General features: G+C 32.0%; 2 protein-coding genes across 2 annotated transcripts in view; one reads left to right on the plus strand and one right to left on the minus strand.

Moving 5' to 3' along the window:
* LOC105365451 (E3 ubiquitin-protein ligase RBBP6-like) overlaps window positions 1-15,238 on the plus strand; it is a 39,681-nt gene extending 24,443 nt beyond the window's left edge. The window contains exons 15-22 of the mRNA XM_011503624.1: window positions 3,560-3,730; window positions 6,363-6,506; window positions 8,792-8,895; window positions 9,043-10,082; window positions 10,820-11,260; window positions 11,352-11,378; window positions 13,381-13,941; window positions 14,545-15,238. Of these exons, the coding sequence (XP_011501926.1) occupies window positions 3,560-3,730; window positions 6,363-6,506; window positions 8,792-8,895; window positions 9,043-10,082; window positions 10,820-11,260; window positions 11,352-11,378; window positions 13,381-13,941; window positions 14,545-14,811 (2,755 nt within the window). The 3' untranslated portion in view covers window positions 14,812-15,238. The remainder of the gene's footprint in view (window positions 1-3,559; window positions 3,731-6,362; window positions 6,507-8,791; window positions 8,896-9,042; window positions 10,083-10,819; window positions 11,261-11,351; window positions 11,379-13,380; window positions 13,942-14,544) is intronic.
* A 118-nt stretch (window positions 15,239-15,356) lies between these two features.
* On the minus strand, window positions 15,357-16,128 carry LOC105365460 (lisH domain-containing protein FOPNL). The gene is made up of 3 exons (XM_011503634.1): window positions 16,101-16,128; window positions 15,661-15,879; window positions 15,357-15,556 (listed from the first exon to the last, which is right to left on the minus strand). The coding sequence occupies exons 1-3, from the start codon at window positions 16,126-16,128 to the stop codon at window positions 15,420-15,422; spliced, it is 384 nt and encodes a 127-aa protein (XP_011501936.1). The 3' UTR covers window positions 15,357-15,419.
* Between the last annotated feature and the right edge of the window lie 1,099 nt (window positions 16,129-17,227).

The raw sequence follows: 17,227 nt of genomic DNA on the forward strand, positions 1-17,227 counted from the left end.
AAATGAAAATATATTATTGTCTTATAGTATAGAAAAGCGTACATGCATCATCTTATGTAGTAATTGAGTAGGTAAAGTAAAGTATACGATTTTTAATAAAAAATTGTAATCATTGGTTATTTTTCTGTATAACAAAATTCATTATTTTCGTACACGCGATAATTTCGAATACAGTTTTCAAGGAAAAACGTCGCATTCTATTGAATATTTATTTAGGAAGAAAAAAAATGACACGCAAGCTTATTTGATAGATTATTGTTCTAATACAATGTATGTATTATAAAATATATATCTACAAAGTAATTTTTAATACTATATTATGAATTACATTTACCGCTATGCATAAGAAGTGCAAGACATTAATAATCGAATAATAATACCAAAATACACTGTCCATTTTTCATAAAATATTCAATTGTTTTCTTTATTTGCTTCATATTATAAAATGAAATATGAAAAAAATAGATAAATATATGATATGCCAATAATTATATTTCTATTATTATCATGTTATAATATTATTAAGATCACAAACAATAGTAATTCCTATCTCAAATTTATAATTGATCCTATAAACCTTGATCCCTTCGACTGATCAGCTTAAGAAGTCCTTAATTGTTAAAGCGATTTGTATAAAATGCATGCAATCTAAAAATCATTTTACTTCTTTGAAACAAATAATATCGATTCAGCTTAAAACAATATTTATAAATTATTAAATTTATTATCAATGTCGATGATAGCTTAAAATGTTATTTGTATATTTTAACTAACGATTTGTAAAATATTGTATTATTCAATATTAATAGTAGAAAATCAAGTACTAAATTTTCCATTAAATGTTATGCTATAATTTATGATGGATACTTATTTGATAATTAGAGTAAATTTCCTAATCTTTAGATACATTAAGGTGCCTATGTAAATACTAAACATTTTCTGATTAAAATTAGAAACTAAGTGCACAATGTGCCATTTAATACAAGTTTTATAAGCGTATAATCGATAACAAATTTTGCGAATTTTCATGAATTTGATATTATCTTTCAATTTATTGAAATTTCAATGGCGACATAGCTTTATTAAAATTTATGCGAAGTAAATCAAACAATGAGTATCTTTATTACAAATATTTAAAGAATATCATTTATTAAACTTGAGAAGTGTGGGAGATTGAAATAATTTGTAAACATTACAAATATTAATGCACTTTTTCCTTAATCCAAATGGCCATAATAAATAAGCTTCGTGTCTGTATTTGAAGAAACTGTTTAAACTTAAAAATAGGAAATCAAATTTTTTAGATGACGATCTGCGCGATTGGTATAAAAATCAATTGCTTTACTTAAACAGTAATGTAAAAAATTTTAATCTACAATAAATTGAAGCTGTGGTGATAAGCTTCAATTCAGGAATATTTCATAATAAAAAATTAATAATACCAGATAATCCACCTCATTCTTCATTATCATTACCAATAATAAAAATTTCGATTATATTATACATAATTGCAACAATAATTGCGATAAAAATTTATAAATGCGTTATTTTAGTATAAAATGTTTATAAAAGAAGCGCATTGTATTATGTATACCTTAATTATATTATTATTTTATTCAATTTTTACACTATTGTATATCTATGGATGTTACAAAGTTATAAAACAAATTACATGAAGAAACAATTATGAAGAAGTTAAAAACATAAATACAAAAAAAAAATTGTAACAGATATTTGCATTTTAAATGCAGTAATTGTAATTTAATAAACAATATTTCTATTATTCTCATATACATTGATAAGTTTTGCGTTTGTTAATCGAGTACAATCGCTTAATAATTTTAACGACGTATGCTTGCAAAAGAATAGCTTTTTAAGAAAGAATCACTTTATTATGTTCTGCAATCATAATTCGTTAATACATGTAAGTTGATAAAAGAATGATGCTTTAATTATATTTTATATCATTGTTGTTTGACTGTTTTTCATTTTATTACTCTGTAATGTATTGAAGACTGTCCTACATTGAGCTGTACAAATATATGTTTGTTTCTCAAGCAAAGTTTTGTCAAAATTCTTGATGAAGCATCCAAAACCTTACGCTTTACGACTCCAAAGCTGTGATCACTATCGTGATTCATTATTAGATTATTATTTTTAAACGTAATTTCTAAGCAATGTACGATCATTCTAAATTTTTAATAACACATAGTAATCTGATAATCCTTTTATAATACGTCTAAATTCATATTTCTTTCTAAATGTAATCATTTTATGTTTTTCTTCTTAAAAACAGTTGATTAGGATTCATAAAAATAGTTGATGATTAAAAAACTGGATAAACTAGCAAAAAGCATTTATACTGTTAGTGCTTGTATTTCCATTAATAATAATCAGAATTTAAAAATAAGACAGGTTTTTGTGCTCATCAGAAGTATTAAATGTTAATTATATTTTACAAAATTTCATATAACACTTTGATTGCCAATCTAGTGTAGTCCTTGACTGAAAATTATTATTACAATAAAAAAAAAATTTGTATACACTAGGAAGAGGTAAGCTAATAATTTATCTTTTGTATTACTCCTATAATGATTTGTATATTTATATTTATTTAATTAAAGAATAAGATAAAATTGATTGCATTTTTTCATTTTTCTAATCTTATAATAATAAGCAAATAAATACAATAACATTAATATTAAAATTACATCTTTAAAAGAGAGAGAATATTAATAGATAGAACTACAATTTTTTACATAATGTATACTTTTATTTTTATTAATAATGTTAAGTAATATATAAATATATATATATATATATATATATATATAATCTTTTATTCATGATCGTTTTGAATAAAATTTATACACAGTAAATTAGTCATAAGTAATTTCAGGAAGAAATCAACCAAGGATAATATAACTACTGTACCAGTCAATTAGCTTTTAAATATTACTGCTTAATATTACTACTTACATTCATTGAATTCCCTTTTAAATATTGTTATTCCATTAATTTATGATGCATTACGTATTAAATGCCTCGTTCAAAATGTTAATACAAAAATATATTTAAATGAGGAAAGTATTCTGTGTTTTTGATGAGAGTTTCCACCCGTAAAAATCTTTTTAAAAAATGATTGTGGTAACTATGCACTGCATAAATCTTGATAAAAAAAATAAATAAAAAAAAAGAACAAGTTGCTACAAGTAATCTAACCTATTTTCGAAATGAAACAGCTTTAACACGCCAGGACACCCGAGAAAGATTTCGGCACCTACAATAATCTATAAAACAATCTTAAAATGTCCAGATTTACCGTTTCGCAATGAAACATCTCAATTTCGCAAAACGTCTGCGTTGATTCGCCAATGGCTCAATACATCGCTGGACGAAGAATCCTTCGAATCCTGTCAATCTCCTCCATCTTCCTTCCGAGGCTGCGAGCGCAATTGCGAGAAAAAGCAAAATCAAAGACAGACAAAAACGAAAAATTAGCTGACCGTTGGCTCGCGAGCCTGGAACCTAACGCCTGATGTTGCTTATCTGTCGGCAGGTATCCAGGAGCACCGACCCAGCAACCGTCGCGCTTCAACAAGAGATTCGACGACGTCGCTCCTCCTGGTACCGAGGGCTATTACGACGTGCCACCCCCGGGTGTCGATCATATTGAGAGGCCCGGATTACAGAAAGACCACATAGTCTCGAAAGATAAGGACGGCGACAGGTATAATGAAAACTATTTCCTCGATTTATTAACCCATTTATCTCGGTTATCTATTTCACGCGCATTGTTTTACGGATATTTGACAATGAAATTTTTAATTTGAATCTGGATATTTTGTCAATACGGCGACAGGCTAAGAGGTAAGTACGCTTCAGTCGTACTTCTCTGATGATAATAACGAGTTGCTTTGCACTTGTTTATCCAGGTAAGGTTTAACCTATGCATTTTTAATTAACCTTCGTGTACTTAATCTATACATTCAGGTTATAATTGCTTTATCACAGCGTGTAAAATGGAATTGATTGTACGTTGAATTTAATTGGCTATCGATGGGATCCCAATAATTGTGTTTTAATCAAATAGATGTCTACACTTTTTAAGAATTTTACAGTATTCGTAAATTCGAAAGTTTATGATGCGCAGAGTGACTTTTATTGAGAAATAATTATGAATTTTACAATAAGTCTTAAAGAAGCTGAAAATATAGTAATTCCAAAATAAATTAACAACTTCTATGTTCATATTATATAAGCAAAGCGTATATTTTTTATATAAAGTACGTAATAATTTTTACAATCAATTAAGGATAATTTAATGTCATATTAACATTAATTTCACTTTTAAATTTCATTAGTAACTTAAATATTCTCTATTTTCTCAAAATTGACAAATTAAATTTTATTACATCTGTTCAAGCTTATTTAAAAAAAAATAATTTTTCAAAATATTAATTTTCCCTCTTGCCTTTCACATTATTTACACACGTGCGCGCACATTTTTCTTGTGTACGTGAGTCCGTACGTATGTGCCTGTGTGTGCTGGAACTTTTCGTAATAAAATAATTTTTTAATAATTTTTTATTACCTTTTTAACTTTTTATAATATTACATTAATATCACCGCGAATAACAATTTGTATATAATAATTTAATTATATTATAAAATAATTTTGAAATAACTTCAAAATATATTATTCTATCACTAAAATTCAATTGAGTTGTGCATTATTTTTATAATTGATACAGACATAAGATTTATAGATAAATATTTATGTCAAATGTCGACACTATTTAGATAATGATGATAAAACTACGAGGTCAAGAATATAATTTTTGTTATAATATTTAAAGTAGATTTATTTGAAATATTATATCTAGTTCTAGTGATCTTTAAATGTCAATAGTTTAAAATTAGAAGCGCACAAGTCTTTATTTTAATAAAATTTAATTTGTCCGTTTTATTTTGCTTCTTTTTATTCATGTTTTTTTATTTCGATACGCCTAATAAAATATTGTGGAAAGTAATTTTAATTTGCATTTCTATGATTAAAAGAAATTAAAATATCATAGACAATATATTGTGCCTAGGGATTGTTCTTCGTTTAATATTAAACGCATATTATAATCGACTTGCTATTTAAAAATAATTTTATGTTATATTTGATATTTATTGCATAACAGTTAAAAATAATTGAAATTTTGCTTAATAAAATATTTGTGTAAAATGTTTGTTGTGGTTTTTACTACCTAAGTAAGTAGTAAATACAATATTAAAAAAAAAAAGATAGTGCTAAAAAAAATTGAATCTAATATTTTTCTATTAGAATCCTTCGGAAATTAAATGAAGAAAAAGTGTGTATTATTATTTGGCAATACAATACTTAAATAATTAGCTTGATGTTTTTTAACGTATTAAATGTTATTTATTTTTGCATAGTTTTCAATATACTGAAGAGATTATATCACTGTTATTCATTTCAGTATTCCGTATTCGGCAATTTATTGGTATTCAATTATTTGGTTAATATAAAGTAAAATGGATGATTAATATCATTTGGATAATGGTACAAATATTTGTGTTTGTGTAAATGTTTTTTAATATATTGCAAACACTAAAACGATTTTTTTTTAATTAAAAATTAAAAATTAATACTAAATTTTGTTGTTTTTTCTTATTTTTTTTATGGCTGAACGTGCACATAATTTACACAAAAATATATAAATAAATTAGATTAAATACGAATTTAATTATTGATTTCATCGGCGTTGATGACGTAATAACAACAATGTCGGAATAATAAATAATTTTTTCAATTGGCATTTCAATAATTACTTGTATATGATGATTGTTACATTTCTAATAATAAATACAGAGAAAATTATTCTGATTCGTTATTGTATAACTGCACTTCACTGTGAAAAACATTGATATATGATATTATATGGCCCGTGGGATAAACCTTGTAAAAGTCTATTAACTACTCAATAAATACACTTAAACTTTTCGGTAAATAAACTATATTTTCAATGAATTGTTTTATCATCCTAATAGAAAACCGAACGCATCTTCGAAAAACCATGTTTTTCGTGTTCCACTTACTAAATTTCTATTGCGTTGGTTACTCCCGACATATATGCGCTTCCGTAAAGCCGTAACCATTAAGGTAGTCCGAAGTGGCGACATATCGGTGAATTCTAACCAACGTCAATAATCTTGAATAATTATTGTAAAAATGTTAAAGCGCATTTAAGAGTGAATTAACGTAAGTGCGAGAGCATACTTTTTACCCCCGTTTATGTTTATGCAATCGCGATTATCGAGGACCTAATGGAATATTTGTATATTTGAACTAGAATGCAGGAGAGATCGGATAGGGAGCACCGGAACGATTTGATCGAGAAGAATCGTGAAAGAGAGGATTGGGAGAGACGAAACCGGGAGGAAAGGCGGAATAGGGAACGTAGAGAGGATGAGAGGAAGGACTACGACAAGGAACGGTGCGTCTTAATGTTAAAACAAAAAAAGCAATCAAATCGGATTCACCGACGAATTTTGCAAAACTACAAAGCTTACTCGTAACCCAGAGCTATTGTTATGATAACACACATGCACATTTAGCTTCTTAGACAAAGAATGCTAACATTTGATCTATTTTATGAATATTGTGCAGGAGATATACTCATAATATAGTGCTTGCTTCCGATAATTGGTTTGAGCTCGCGTACGTGTGTGTGTGTGTCTCTCTCTCTCTCTCTCTCTCTCTCTCTCTCTCTCTCTATCTCTCTCTCTCTCTATCTCTCCATCTATCTATCTATCTATCTATCTATTTATTTGTTTCTTCTTTGTATGGACGCGCATAAATGCATGTATAATGCATATCAATTGTCACGCGGAAAAATGATTGACCATGTATTATTATGGAAGGTATGTGATGTTGATGTGTAGTTACAGTAGAAATGCTTGAAAATTGAACCCTAGTCGTTGTTTCTTTGACTTTTATCAAGCATAAGTAATAGAACTTTGCAAACTTACTATACTATCTAATCGATCTATTTTATTTTCTTATTCGCGCATAACTGTACACGAAATATTAATCCACATGGATATTTACATAGATAATGCTAGTAAACTAATATATAAATTCAGTACACATGAGTACCGTATTATTCCTAATATTCAATTATTACGACACTTAATTCATTGTAGAATTTACTATACGTATTTTAAAATCTTGTTTGTTTGTTGTATTATTAAACATTTACTAAATTATGAACTGTACAAAGCACGCTTAATATATACCTTAATATAATTGTGAAATCGTATTTAGGTAAAGAATTTTATAAATTCACTCGATTGGTATAATTTTAATATTAATATTATAGAACGTTGTTTTTTCTAAAATTATAATAAATTCTGATATTCTTATAAAAATAAAACTGAGTATTTTTTTTTAAACTAAATAAAAAAAATTATAAATTAATAAAATCACGTTTTATCGATAAACATATTTTTTCATAGACAAAGTAAGTAACAAAGATAAATTTATAGTATATTTATAGACTATTCAAACAATAATTATGAATTTATCAAAATATATATATTAAATGATTAAAAAATGAAGCGTACGAATATTTGCACTTAGAATTAAATCGTTATGTATTATATAATAAAACGTCAACCTTATGTTTTTGTTTTGTATATTTAAGGTGAATAGGTACCTTAATATCAGTAATTATTCAAAATGATGCTCGCTATGTGATAAAATGAATTAAAATTATCACTTGAGAATTGCTTCATAATTGATATATCGTCGGGGGAAAACTGAACTATTCGTTGATTTGAGATTTATTTTACAAATACAGAACTTGCAAATATTAATATCACTACAAATATCTCACAAATAAACAAATAATTACCATAATAAAATAGATCACAGAAATGTGGGTAATTAAACGAGTAGATAAATTAATTCATTTTTTATACAAATAATGTTTGATACGATTATTATTATTCTCTTACAAGTATTCCTTATTTATTTAATACCAGTCAATTATCATCTACGCGATAATGATTAGATTTCATCTTCTAATATAAATTTATGTTGTATTATCTTGCATAAAATATATAACATAAAATATATCGATGTAAATAAAGACAATAACTATTATATAAATAGAATAAAATAGAAAAATTGTGCATAATTGTTTTGTTTGTTTTCTTTTGTTTCGCATGATGAATATGGAGCGGGAATAGTAAGTAATAATAGCAATCCTACCTAACATATATATACATCATTAGATTATTTTAAACTAACATCTTCATTACTTGCTAAATACTTTCATGTTAATAGTAGATGGTTGTAATGATAATAGCAAATGATCCAATACACCCAATAATACTAATTTTGCCGGTAGTACAACCTACTACCTCAAAGAGATATTACCTTATGTCCACATATCACATGTCTATACATATCCAATGTTAAAATCATAAAATTGTATTAATAAAATAATTGTGCTAAAGTGACGCATTAATATGTGTATTTCATCATTTCGTTTGGTCGATATGGGGATGGCTATTTGTTGAGAATTAGCTGTAGATCATAGAATATATGTATGTAGTATAGTAACTATCTATACGACTTTCATATGCACCATAAAGTCGAACGACTGCTTGTTTTCTTTTTCCTTCTTTTAAATTATAAACTCTATTTCCTCATTACAATAGGAATCTTAAAGAAGAATTTAGATCTTCTATAATAAATTCTGTTGTCCATACACAGGTACAAGGATGATAGGGACAGGCACAGAAATGACGACAAGCTTCGAACTCGAAACGATCGAGAGAGACGAGATCGTGATTATGATTACGAGAAAGATGGTGGCGGTGGTAGCGGTGGTGGTACTGGCGGTGGTGGTGCCGGTGGCGGTGCCGGTGGCGGTGCCGGTGGCGGTGCCGGTGGCGGCAGTGGCGGTGGTGGCGGCGGCGGCGGCGGCGGCGGCGGCGGCGGCGGCGGCGGCGGCGGCGGAAGTAGTCATCGTCACGATCGTTACGATCGTCACTCGGTTGATCGTAAACGAAGCAAGAGAAGCGCCAGCCCTTACTCCTCGAAATATCGTCCTGAGATAAAGGACACTACCCCCGAGCGTCCACGCAAGAAGGAGAAGGACTACGAGGACAAGTCGGACGAGCGCAAGAAAGAGAAGAAAATCAAAGACAAGAAGAAGAAGAAAGACAACGAGGACAAGGAGAAGAAGAAGAAGAAGAAGAAGGAGAAGAAGGCGCTTATACAGAAGGAAGCGGCGGCCGCCGTAGCAGCAGCAGCAGCAGCAGCCGCTGCGGTGGTTAGCTCCACAACGTTGCCCATCGTCAAGGTGAAAGAGGAACCGCAGTCCAGCGACGAAGCCCCGTTAACCGAGATGCCCGTGAGGTCCCTCAAGTCGACTCCCCTCATCCAGTTCACGAATATGGTGGTCAAGTCCGAGCCTCAGGACGATGTGAAGTTGCCAAAAATCGAAGAAAAGAAGCTGAACGCCGCGGAAATGTCGATGAACCCGGAACCACCGGAAATCAAAGTCCCGGAGAGCTCATCGAAAAGTGGCGTCCTGATCGAGCCCGATAGCCAAGCGATCGATTCCAAGTCCGAGTCGAAGATTGCGGAAAGCCTGTATGCTGGCCTGGTTGACGACACCGAGATCACCACGACTACGAGCGTAACAATGTCCAAAAACGATGAAGGACACCCGCGAGAGGACGGGGAGATCGAGGACGAGAAGACGGAGGCCGCGCCCGTAAGTAGCTCGCCGAAGAAGGAAGAGTTCCTCGCACCCTTGCCCGAGCTTTCCAAGTGGGAGAGGGACGAGGGTACGGACAAGCTCGACGATAGCTCCGAGGCCACGGAGAGGGAGTCGTCCGAGCCCGAGGACTCTAAGAGCGCCAAGGTCGTCACGACGGAGGTGCTCAAGAGGGCCGAGAATGCCATATTTCAGAAGGCCATCAATGCCATTAGGCCCATTGAGATCAAGAAGATAAGCGAGAGCAGAAAAGTGCTGTACCAAAATCCAGAACCAAAGGTCGGTGGTCCCTTTACGCATTTCGTAATCGTAACTTAATGCACGACGTCATAAAATTTACTTACCGTTAGCGCCTTGTGTTATGGTGGCGATGATGTTTTGTTTATAAGTACTTTATTAAAGTACATTATAAATTGATCTGATAATTAATCGATTTCTCCCGTTTAAAAAAAAAAAAATGTTTCCTCTTAATTACTCGTAATTACATAGATGTTAATGATATTGTTAGTGTTAGACATTATCGATCATTTAATTTCAATATCAATTATAATACATACTTTGAAACATTACAGTTTTCTTCTCGTTATTCAATGAATAATAATTATGAATAATGTCCTTAATAGTAGACATTATTCTATTATTTTCTATTATTTATCAAATGTAATGTAAGATTTGTGGCCTCTTGAAAATACAAATGAAAGAAAAGTGAATGTATACTCTTTAGTTAACTTTAATCTTTAAAGGGCTTCTATTGCTCGAAAACAAAAACAAATAATAGAAGAAAAAAATCTAACTTCGAGCTATTGCAAATGTAATGGAAAAGAACGAAAATGTTATGACTGCTAAACTAGAAGTTGATTAAATGTACGTAGCGATTGAGGCAGGCAGACAAATTCGAAAGGAAATTTAGCAGATAATAAAGTAGTTGCCCAGAGGCAATATTGCATGTAATTTACTGAGAATGATTATGGGAAGGGCAGCAGCATGGGTATTAACGTTGAATATACGATCCACAGGTCCTTGAATCGGAAATTGAAAGAGAATCACGCAAGAGCGTAAACGTGACCCTGAACGTTGGGAAGAACGAACGTAACGTTGAGATATCGTCAGAGCCGCTAAAAAAGACGAAGGTCGAGAGGCCAAAATTCAAGGGCGTGCAGCTGTCGCCGACGCGACTCTCGGTAAAGGAGCGCCTGGGCGAAAAGATCGAGGATGACGCGAAAATCGGAAGTATAAAGTGCGTGGTAGATCAACGACGCGAGGCGAGCAAGGGTGGTGACTTGACACCGAGGAGCCGCTCGCCCCGGGTCAGCAACAAAGACAGGCGCGTCTCTGTCTCGCTCGAAACTCGCATCGACAATGTGTCCCTCCTGCCAAATCCCGAGAGGAAGGTGTTCGTCGAGGACAGGAAGAGGGAGAAGATGGAAAGGCCGAGGATCGAGCCTAGACAATCCGAGGTAAGCATAACTTATCAACCCTTGGCACTATTTACTTAATATAATGCACGTATTTTTTGACATTGGTAACAGTGGTTTTCTGTCTTTGTAGACTAATTGGGTGCGTTTAATTTTAGAGGTAAGTAGTGGCGATGGTAAGTCGTGTAGAAAACATCACTAACAATAGCTTTTAATACGAGTTAACCATTAACATATCTTATCGTCTTGATGGTCGATGGTTGCAGATTCAGGAAGATGGAGAAACAATTAAATTGACACTTTAAACTGAGACATTATTTTAACTAATGTTGTTTTAATAGTAACGAGCACGGTATTGTTGTAATATACCCAATGTTACATTAATAAGTATATTAAAGTTTACGTCATGTATAATTTAAACTGGACGTAGTGTTGTTGTTATTGTTTTCTTTTTTTTTTTAAAGCCACGAGTTAAGCGAGGCGATTAAAGTTAATTTAAATTAAATTAAAGTTAATTAAAGTTAATTTCTCGTTTATTACATTAGATATTTAGCATACAATCAAATATTGAAAATACTAAAATAATATATGCTCAAATACCGTTAGTTAGGCATTAATTTGATCGATTAAAAATTTAGAAAAACTTTGAGTTTATATGAACAAATGAAACTCTCATTAGGTAGCTTTTATTATACGCGGAGAAAATGAACCGTAATAATGGTTAATAATTTTAATAATGATTGCACGAATGATACATAAATAAGATAATACGAGTATTTCGTGAATTTTTTACAACTGTATAATAAATCTCATAAAGAAAGGAAAGATAGGCGACGTTCTTTATTTAGACTGTTATCTTTTTTGTTTTAAATGTTAGCAAAATCTATACTTGTTCGATTATCTAATTAATTCAAAGCTACTTTGTCATTCAACTAATTTAAGGAGCAGTCTTAAGCGAATAACGTACAAAAGTCTTATAAATAAAAGTCATATAATTTCCTCGTTATTTAATATATCAATTATTAAATCATTATTATTGCTGTTATTCGTGCTGTTATTATTGATATTGTATTATTATTGCTAATCAATATATGCGCTATTTCATAGATTTAAGAGCAACAGGTAATAATTTATAAATTATTGTAATTCGTTATTAACAAGGAAACAAACGCACCCAATAATTAGTTATTGATATAATAATTATAACTACAATGATATGCTGCAAGCATTTCAAGCATTTAATAATAATCAATAAATTATATACTATTGTTAATTGTAAAGTACATAAATTCGCGTTAAAGGATTATGTTAACTGTATAATGCAACACTTGGTAAATTTAACAATTCCGGCTGAAATTTATAAAATTTAATCAATACCTAATGAATATAGTACTTTGTTTTTCTCTTTTTTTAAATTCCTTTAATTTTTTTCGTTTTTTCTTTCTTTTAATTTTATTGTATGATAGTTATTAACAAAATAAGTAACGACGGTGAGAGTACTTGTCGTAACTTTAAAAAAAAATAAATAAATAAAAAAAACGCCAATCCATATGAAATTTTTATGAACTAAACAGCCATACTTTTGTCACTTATAATAGAACAGAAAGAAATGGCTAATAATGCGCACTAACAATAATATTATTAGAAGGATATGTTACATTAGGAGGTATACCAACAATTTTCACATTCAATAAATTAATGTTTTATTATTCGCGATATTATCGATGCAAAATATTTACTTCAGGCTCGCCACTTTGAATACTTTAAAAGTTCGATCGATTCTTATGCACCAGTCATACATTTAAACGAAGATGATATATCATAGAGTATCCGATAAATAATAATTAAGTAATTTGCTAATATGGCTAATAGAGCCGCGTAAGGTCAGCTTATTAAAAGAAAAATTTTTACAAAATGCAAAAATCCTCGCTAAAAGCGAGAAGAAATAAAAAAGGGCATTATTCGTTCGCTCTCTCGTCGGCAAGGATAAGTAATGGATGGTCCAGGTCGTGCGATCCATTCGATTTATTCAAAAGCTGAGCGAATTTGCAAATTGCGAATTATGCGAATGAAGAGCTTGAGAGCGGGACGAGAAAACGCTAATAGTAATTGATGGTCGACTGAAATTTTCCTTTCTCAACCACGTGCCCTGTTGACCGCAGGAGCCGATGCGCATCCACGAAAGAACGGATCTGCGCAAGGTGGATAGAATAACGAGGACCCCGCCGCCACCGCCCCTCGTTTCTTACAAACTGCGGAAGGAGGAGGAGGAGGAAAAGGACGAGCGAAAGAAGGAGAAGAAGGTGAGAGACGACAAGAAGCGGAAGAAGGAGCACCGCAGTCGCAGCAAGTCGCGCGAGCGCAAGAGGCGCAAGGACAAGAAGCACAAGAAGGAGCGCGAGAAGATCGTAGACAGGCGACAAAAACGCAGCAAGGAGAAGGAGCTGCTCGTCCAGGAAAAATCGGCGGACGAGGAAAAGGAGGCGGCCGAGGCGCCCATAAGCCTCGAGGCCTGGAAGAAGCAGCGCAGGAACCCGAGACTTGTCTCCGACCGCAAGAGAAGCGTCCTCGACGAGGCGAGCTTCGAACCCGACTACTCCGCCACCGACTCCGAGTCCGAGGACGACGACAGGTCAACCCTCATCGCCACTAAGCGGGCCAAGGCCGACGACAGCTCCATCAGTGTCGAGTCCGAGGCCAAGGCCTCCAAGAAGCGGCTGAAGGTGATTTTATCAGCCTCTTCTCTTTCGTAGAAAAATTCGAGATTGCGCGCCCAACCGGATTTGTTTGTCATCGTAGCCATCGTATTATTTAAGTATTAATAAAGCTTGGAGATCATAGGTGTGACGACTGGTCAATCAATTAGCAGCGAGTCAGCTAAGTCTTGAAAAAGCATAGATTTCAACCGTTTGCGCGTGTTTCTCAGAAATCAGCAGCACCTATAACATATTCTTTGACGCGCTATATATTTTGCATTAATCGCAAGTGGTTGCTTTCAAAATCAATGGGGGGAGGGGGGCTCAGTTAAGAGGAAAACTTGCAATGAATGATATAATGCTTTTGAGAAAAGGCATAGATTAGGCGATTCTTTGACCGAGGGCGTAATGACAGTAAAAACTAAAAGCAGTTTTAGAATTTTATGCGTGATAGTTAGTTACACACCTCGTATACATTCTATTTTTGTATTTTACATTGATAATTGAACGTTCCGATAATATAGATGCGTATGCACACACGCATATTGCATAGATGTCTTGTTTTTTTCGTTTTTTTTTATTTTTTTGTTTTTTTTTTTTTTTTTGTTTTATTTAATCTTTTAATTTCAGCAAAGTAGCTCAGAGGACGAAGATTCCAGCAGTACGGAGAGCTCGTCCACGGAGTCGGACAGCTCGGTAGAATCCCATAGAAAGAAGAAGAAGAAGCATAAGAAGCGAAAGAAGCGCAAGGCCAGCAGAAGGGACAGCAGCTCGGACTCGGACGCTTACAGCGACTCGTCGGACTCTAGCTCCGAGGAGGAGAAGCACCGCAAAAAGAAGAAGTCCAAGAGCAAAAGTAAACAGTCGAAGAAGAAGAAAAAATCGAAGCACAAATGACGCCATTAGAACAGCGACCACGAGAAGACAAAGTGATATCGAGTTAAGGATGAATCATCGAGAGAAACGAGTGGTGAAAAATACGATGATAATCGCGAGTTTTTACTTTAATCGTGAGCGACATTAGAACGCTTTTTGGAAGGTGGAACTTAATTATAATGAGCGAGATTCTCTTAATTTGTATAATACGTTTAGTAACTGATTTCAGCCCGAAGAAGGTAGGGGATAAAGTGATTTATGCATTAGGACTAATGTCGGCATAAATGTTGAATAGTTCTGCCACAAATTTCATGCCCAATGTGTATATGCATATACAAACTACTGTCACACCGATAAATAGCTGAAATTATTTGAAAAGGCACTTTGTATACATACATGCTAGTGTACGGGAAAACAAGTCATAAATAAATGCCAATTTCTTGATAAATATTATATTATCCTTATTTACTATACCACGCAACAACAATAAATTCATAATACAAAGTCAACTTTCAAATATACTCTTTGACTGTATTTTGTTTTTTCTTTCTTACTTTTTTCTTTCCTTTTTTTTCTTTAAAGCAAGACTTTAAATTTACATAATAATTATGATTATCACTTTATTACGATTACACGCCTTTTATTTCCTTTAATGTTTCGATAAGGCAAAACAGTAATGGCACATCTTTTGTCTTTTCCGTTTCCACAGTTCCCAAATCTTTATTAATGAAGGTTCGATCCAAAGGTTGTTTCGATAATTCACATTCTATATTGTAAAAATAATATTTAATAAATTCATTAATAAAAAGTGCATAAATGTGTTTTTCAATTAATCGTGTAAATTAAACAAGAATTATTAAAATACTTCACCCGAAATGAGCACCGTTGATGTATACTTGTATCCCATCCAATCCAAATACTCTCTAATAAGTTCGTTAATAATTAAAACTTCGCGCGGAGACTTTAGACATTTAGATCTACTGGATCTATGTGAACCCTCCAGCAACTTCATGACTTTTGTTCTCATAGCAGCTTTTATTTGACTTAACTCTCCATCCGCATCCAAAGATGTTCTCACAGCTAAGAATGGATTTTTTTTTCATCAATTGTAAAATTATTCTCGAACTAACGATTAAATAATAAAAATTGGCAATTTATTTGATGAATTTATACGCATTAAGAGTGTGATTAATTAAAGATTATATATATTCAATGTGCAATTCAGTTGGAAGCAGAGGGGCGCGAGTAAATTTAAATAACACTTCGCACGCCACGTTTATTCGTTTTCTTCGTTATTATTAGCCACTTACCATCGATTAAATCCTTCCTTGTAGCCATAGTTTAGAGAATTTTATTCTATGTTTCAAGAAACACGTCAGTTATATATAATATTATTTGCCGGTATAGCAACAACTAAACAAAACAAACAAACATAACCTAATCTGAAAAAATGCGGGAACATCCCACTAACCTCGAATTTAAAATTTTGATGTTGCTAAAAAAATAATTTCCATTACAATTAATACGTGAATCGTGTTCGTTTATTATGAATTATACTTCTAATAAAAAATATCATAAAGTTTAATAAATAAAGTACTTTTTTGTTTATAATATATCTCATGAATTATAAACAAAAATACCATTTTATAAAATAGCGTTGATATACAAATTATATATTAACGATATATTATAATTTCATTGATCATGACCTTTAATAAATTAAAAACAAATGGAATTATTTAGTTATATTACTTTATTCAGCGAGAAACATTTTTTATCCTACAAATTATCAGCAAACTTATAATTAGCGAAAACGTAATAGTTTGAACAAATTTATAGTCGCAAAATAATAACAAATATGTTTGACGAGATATATTTTATTTAAGAAAAATAATCATCCGAGCCGCTTACACTTGAATATCTTGATACCATGAACTATACATTAATAATATTTACATTACATTTATTCGATACAATTAAGAATAGATTTATTTGGATGTTGAACCAATCACATTCCAAATGATAGATCTCCTTATGGAATAATTGTAAAACACACGCGCGCGCGCGCGCGCGCACACACACACACACGCACAAAATTAAATTATTAATTTATACAAAATATTATTAAAAAGCTTTTCCTAAAATGTTGTAAATGCCTCGCATGAAATTGTATTAGCTACTATGTAAGAAAAACTTGACTGATAATCCGATCTTTCTCAAAGATGGTAATGTAAATGTTCTTCTGGAAATTGCCAAAAATGAATTGTATATAAACCGTACCTCATTAACGATGCGTATAATACAAGTAAAGCAATGTGACTTTATAACAATCAATTTTTCACCAAAGGTTAATTTGATTAAAAGTTACAATAAACAGAAAGCCTAAAATCTCATGCCCAACAGCTTCTTCCGAGGCTTCTTGAATGTTTATTTGGTC

Source organism: Ceratosolen solmsi, unplaced genomic scaffold (assembly GCF_000503995.2).
Source record: "Ceratosolen solmsi marchali unplaced genomic scaffold, CerSol_1.0 scaffold10, whole genome shotgun sequence".
Taxonomy (NCBI): Eukaryota; Metazoa; Arthropoda; class Insecta; order Hymenoptera; family Agaonidae; genus Ceratosolen; species Ceratosolen solmsi.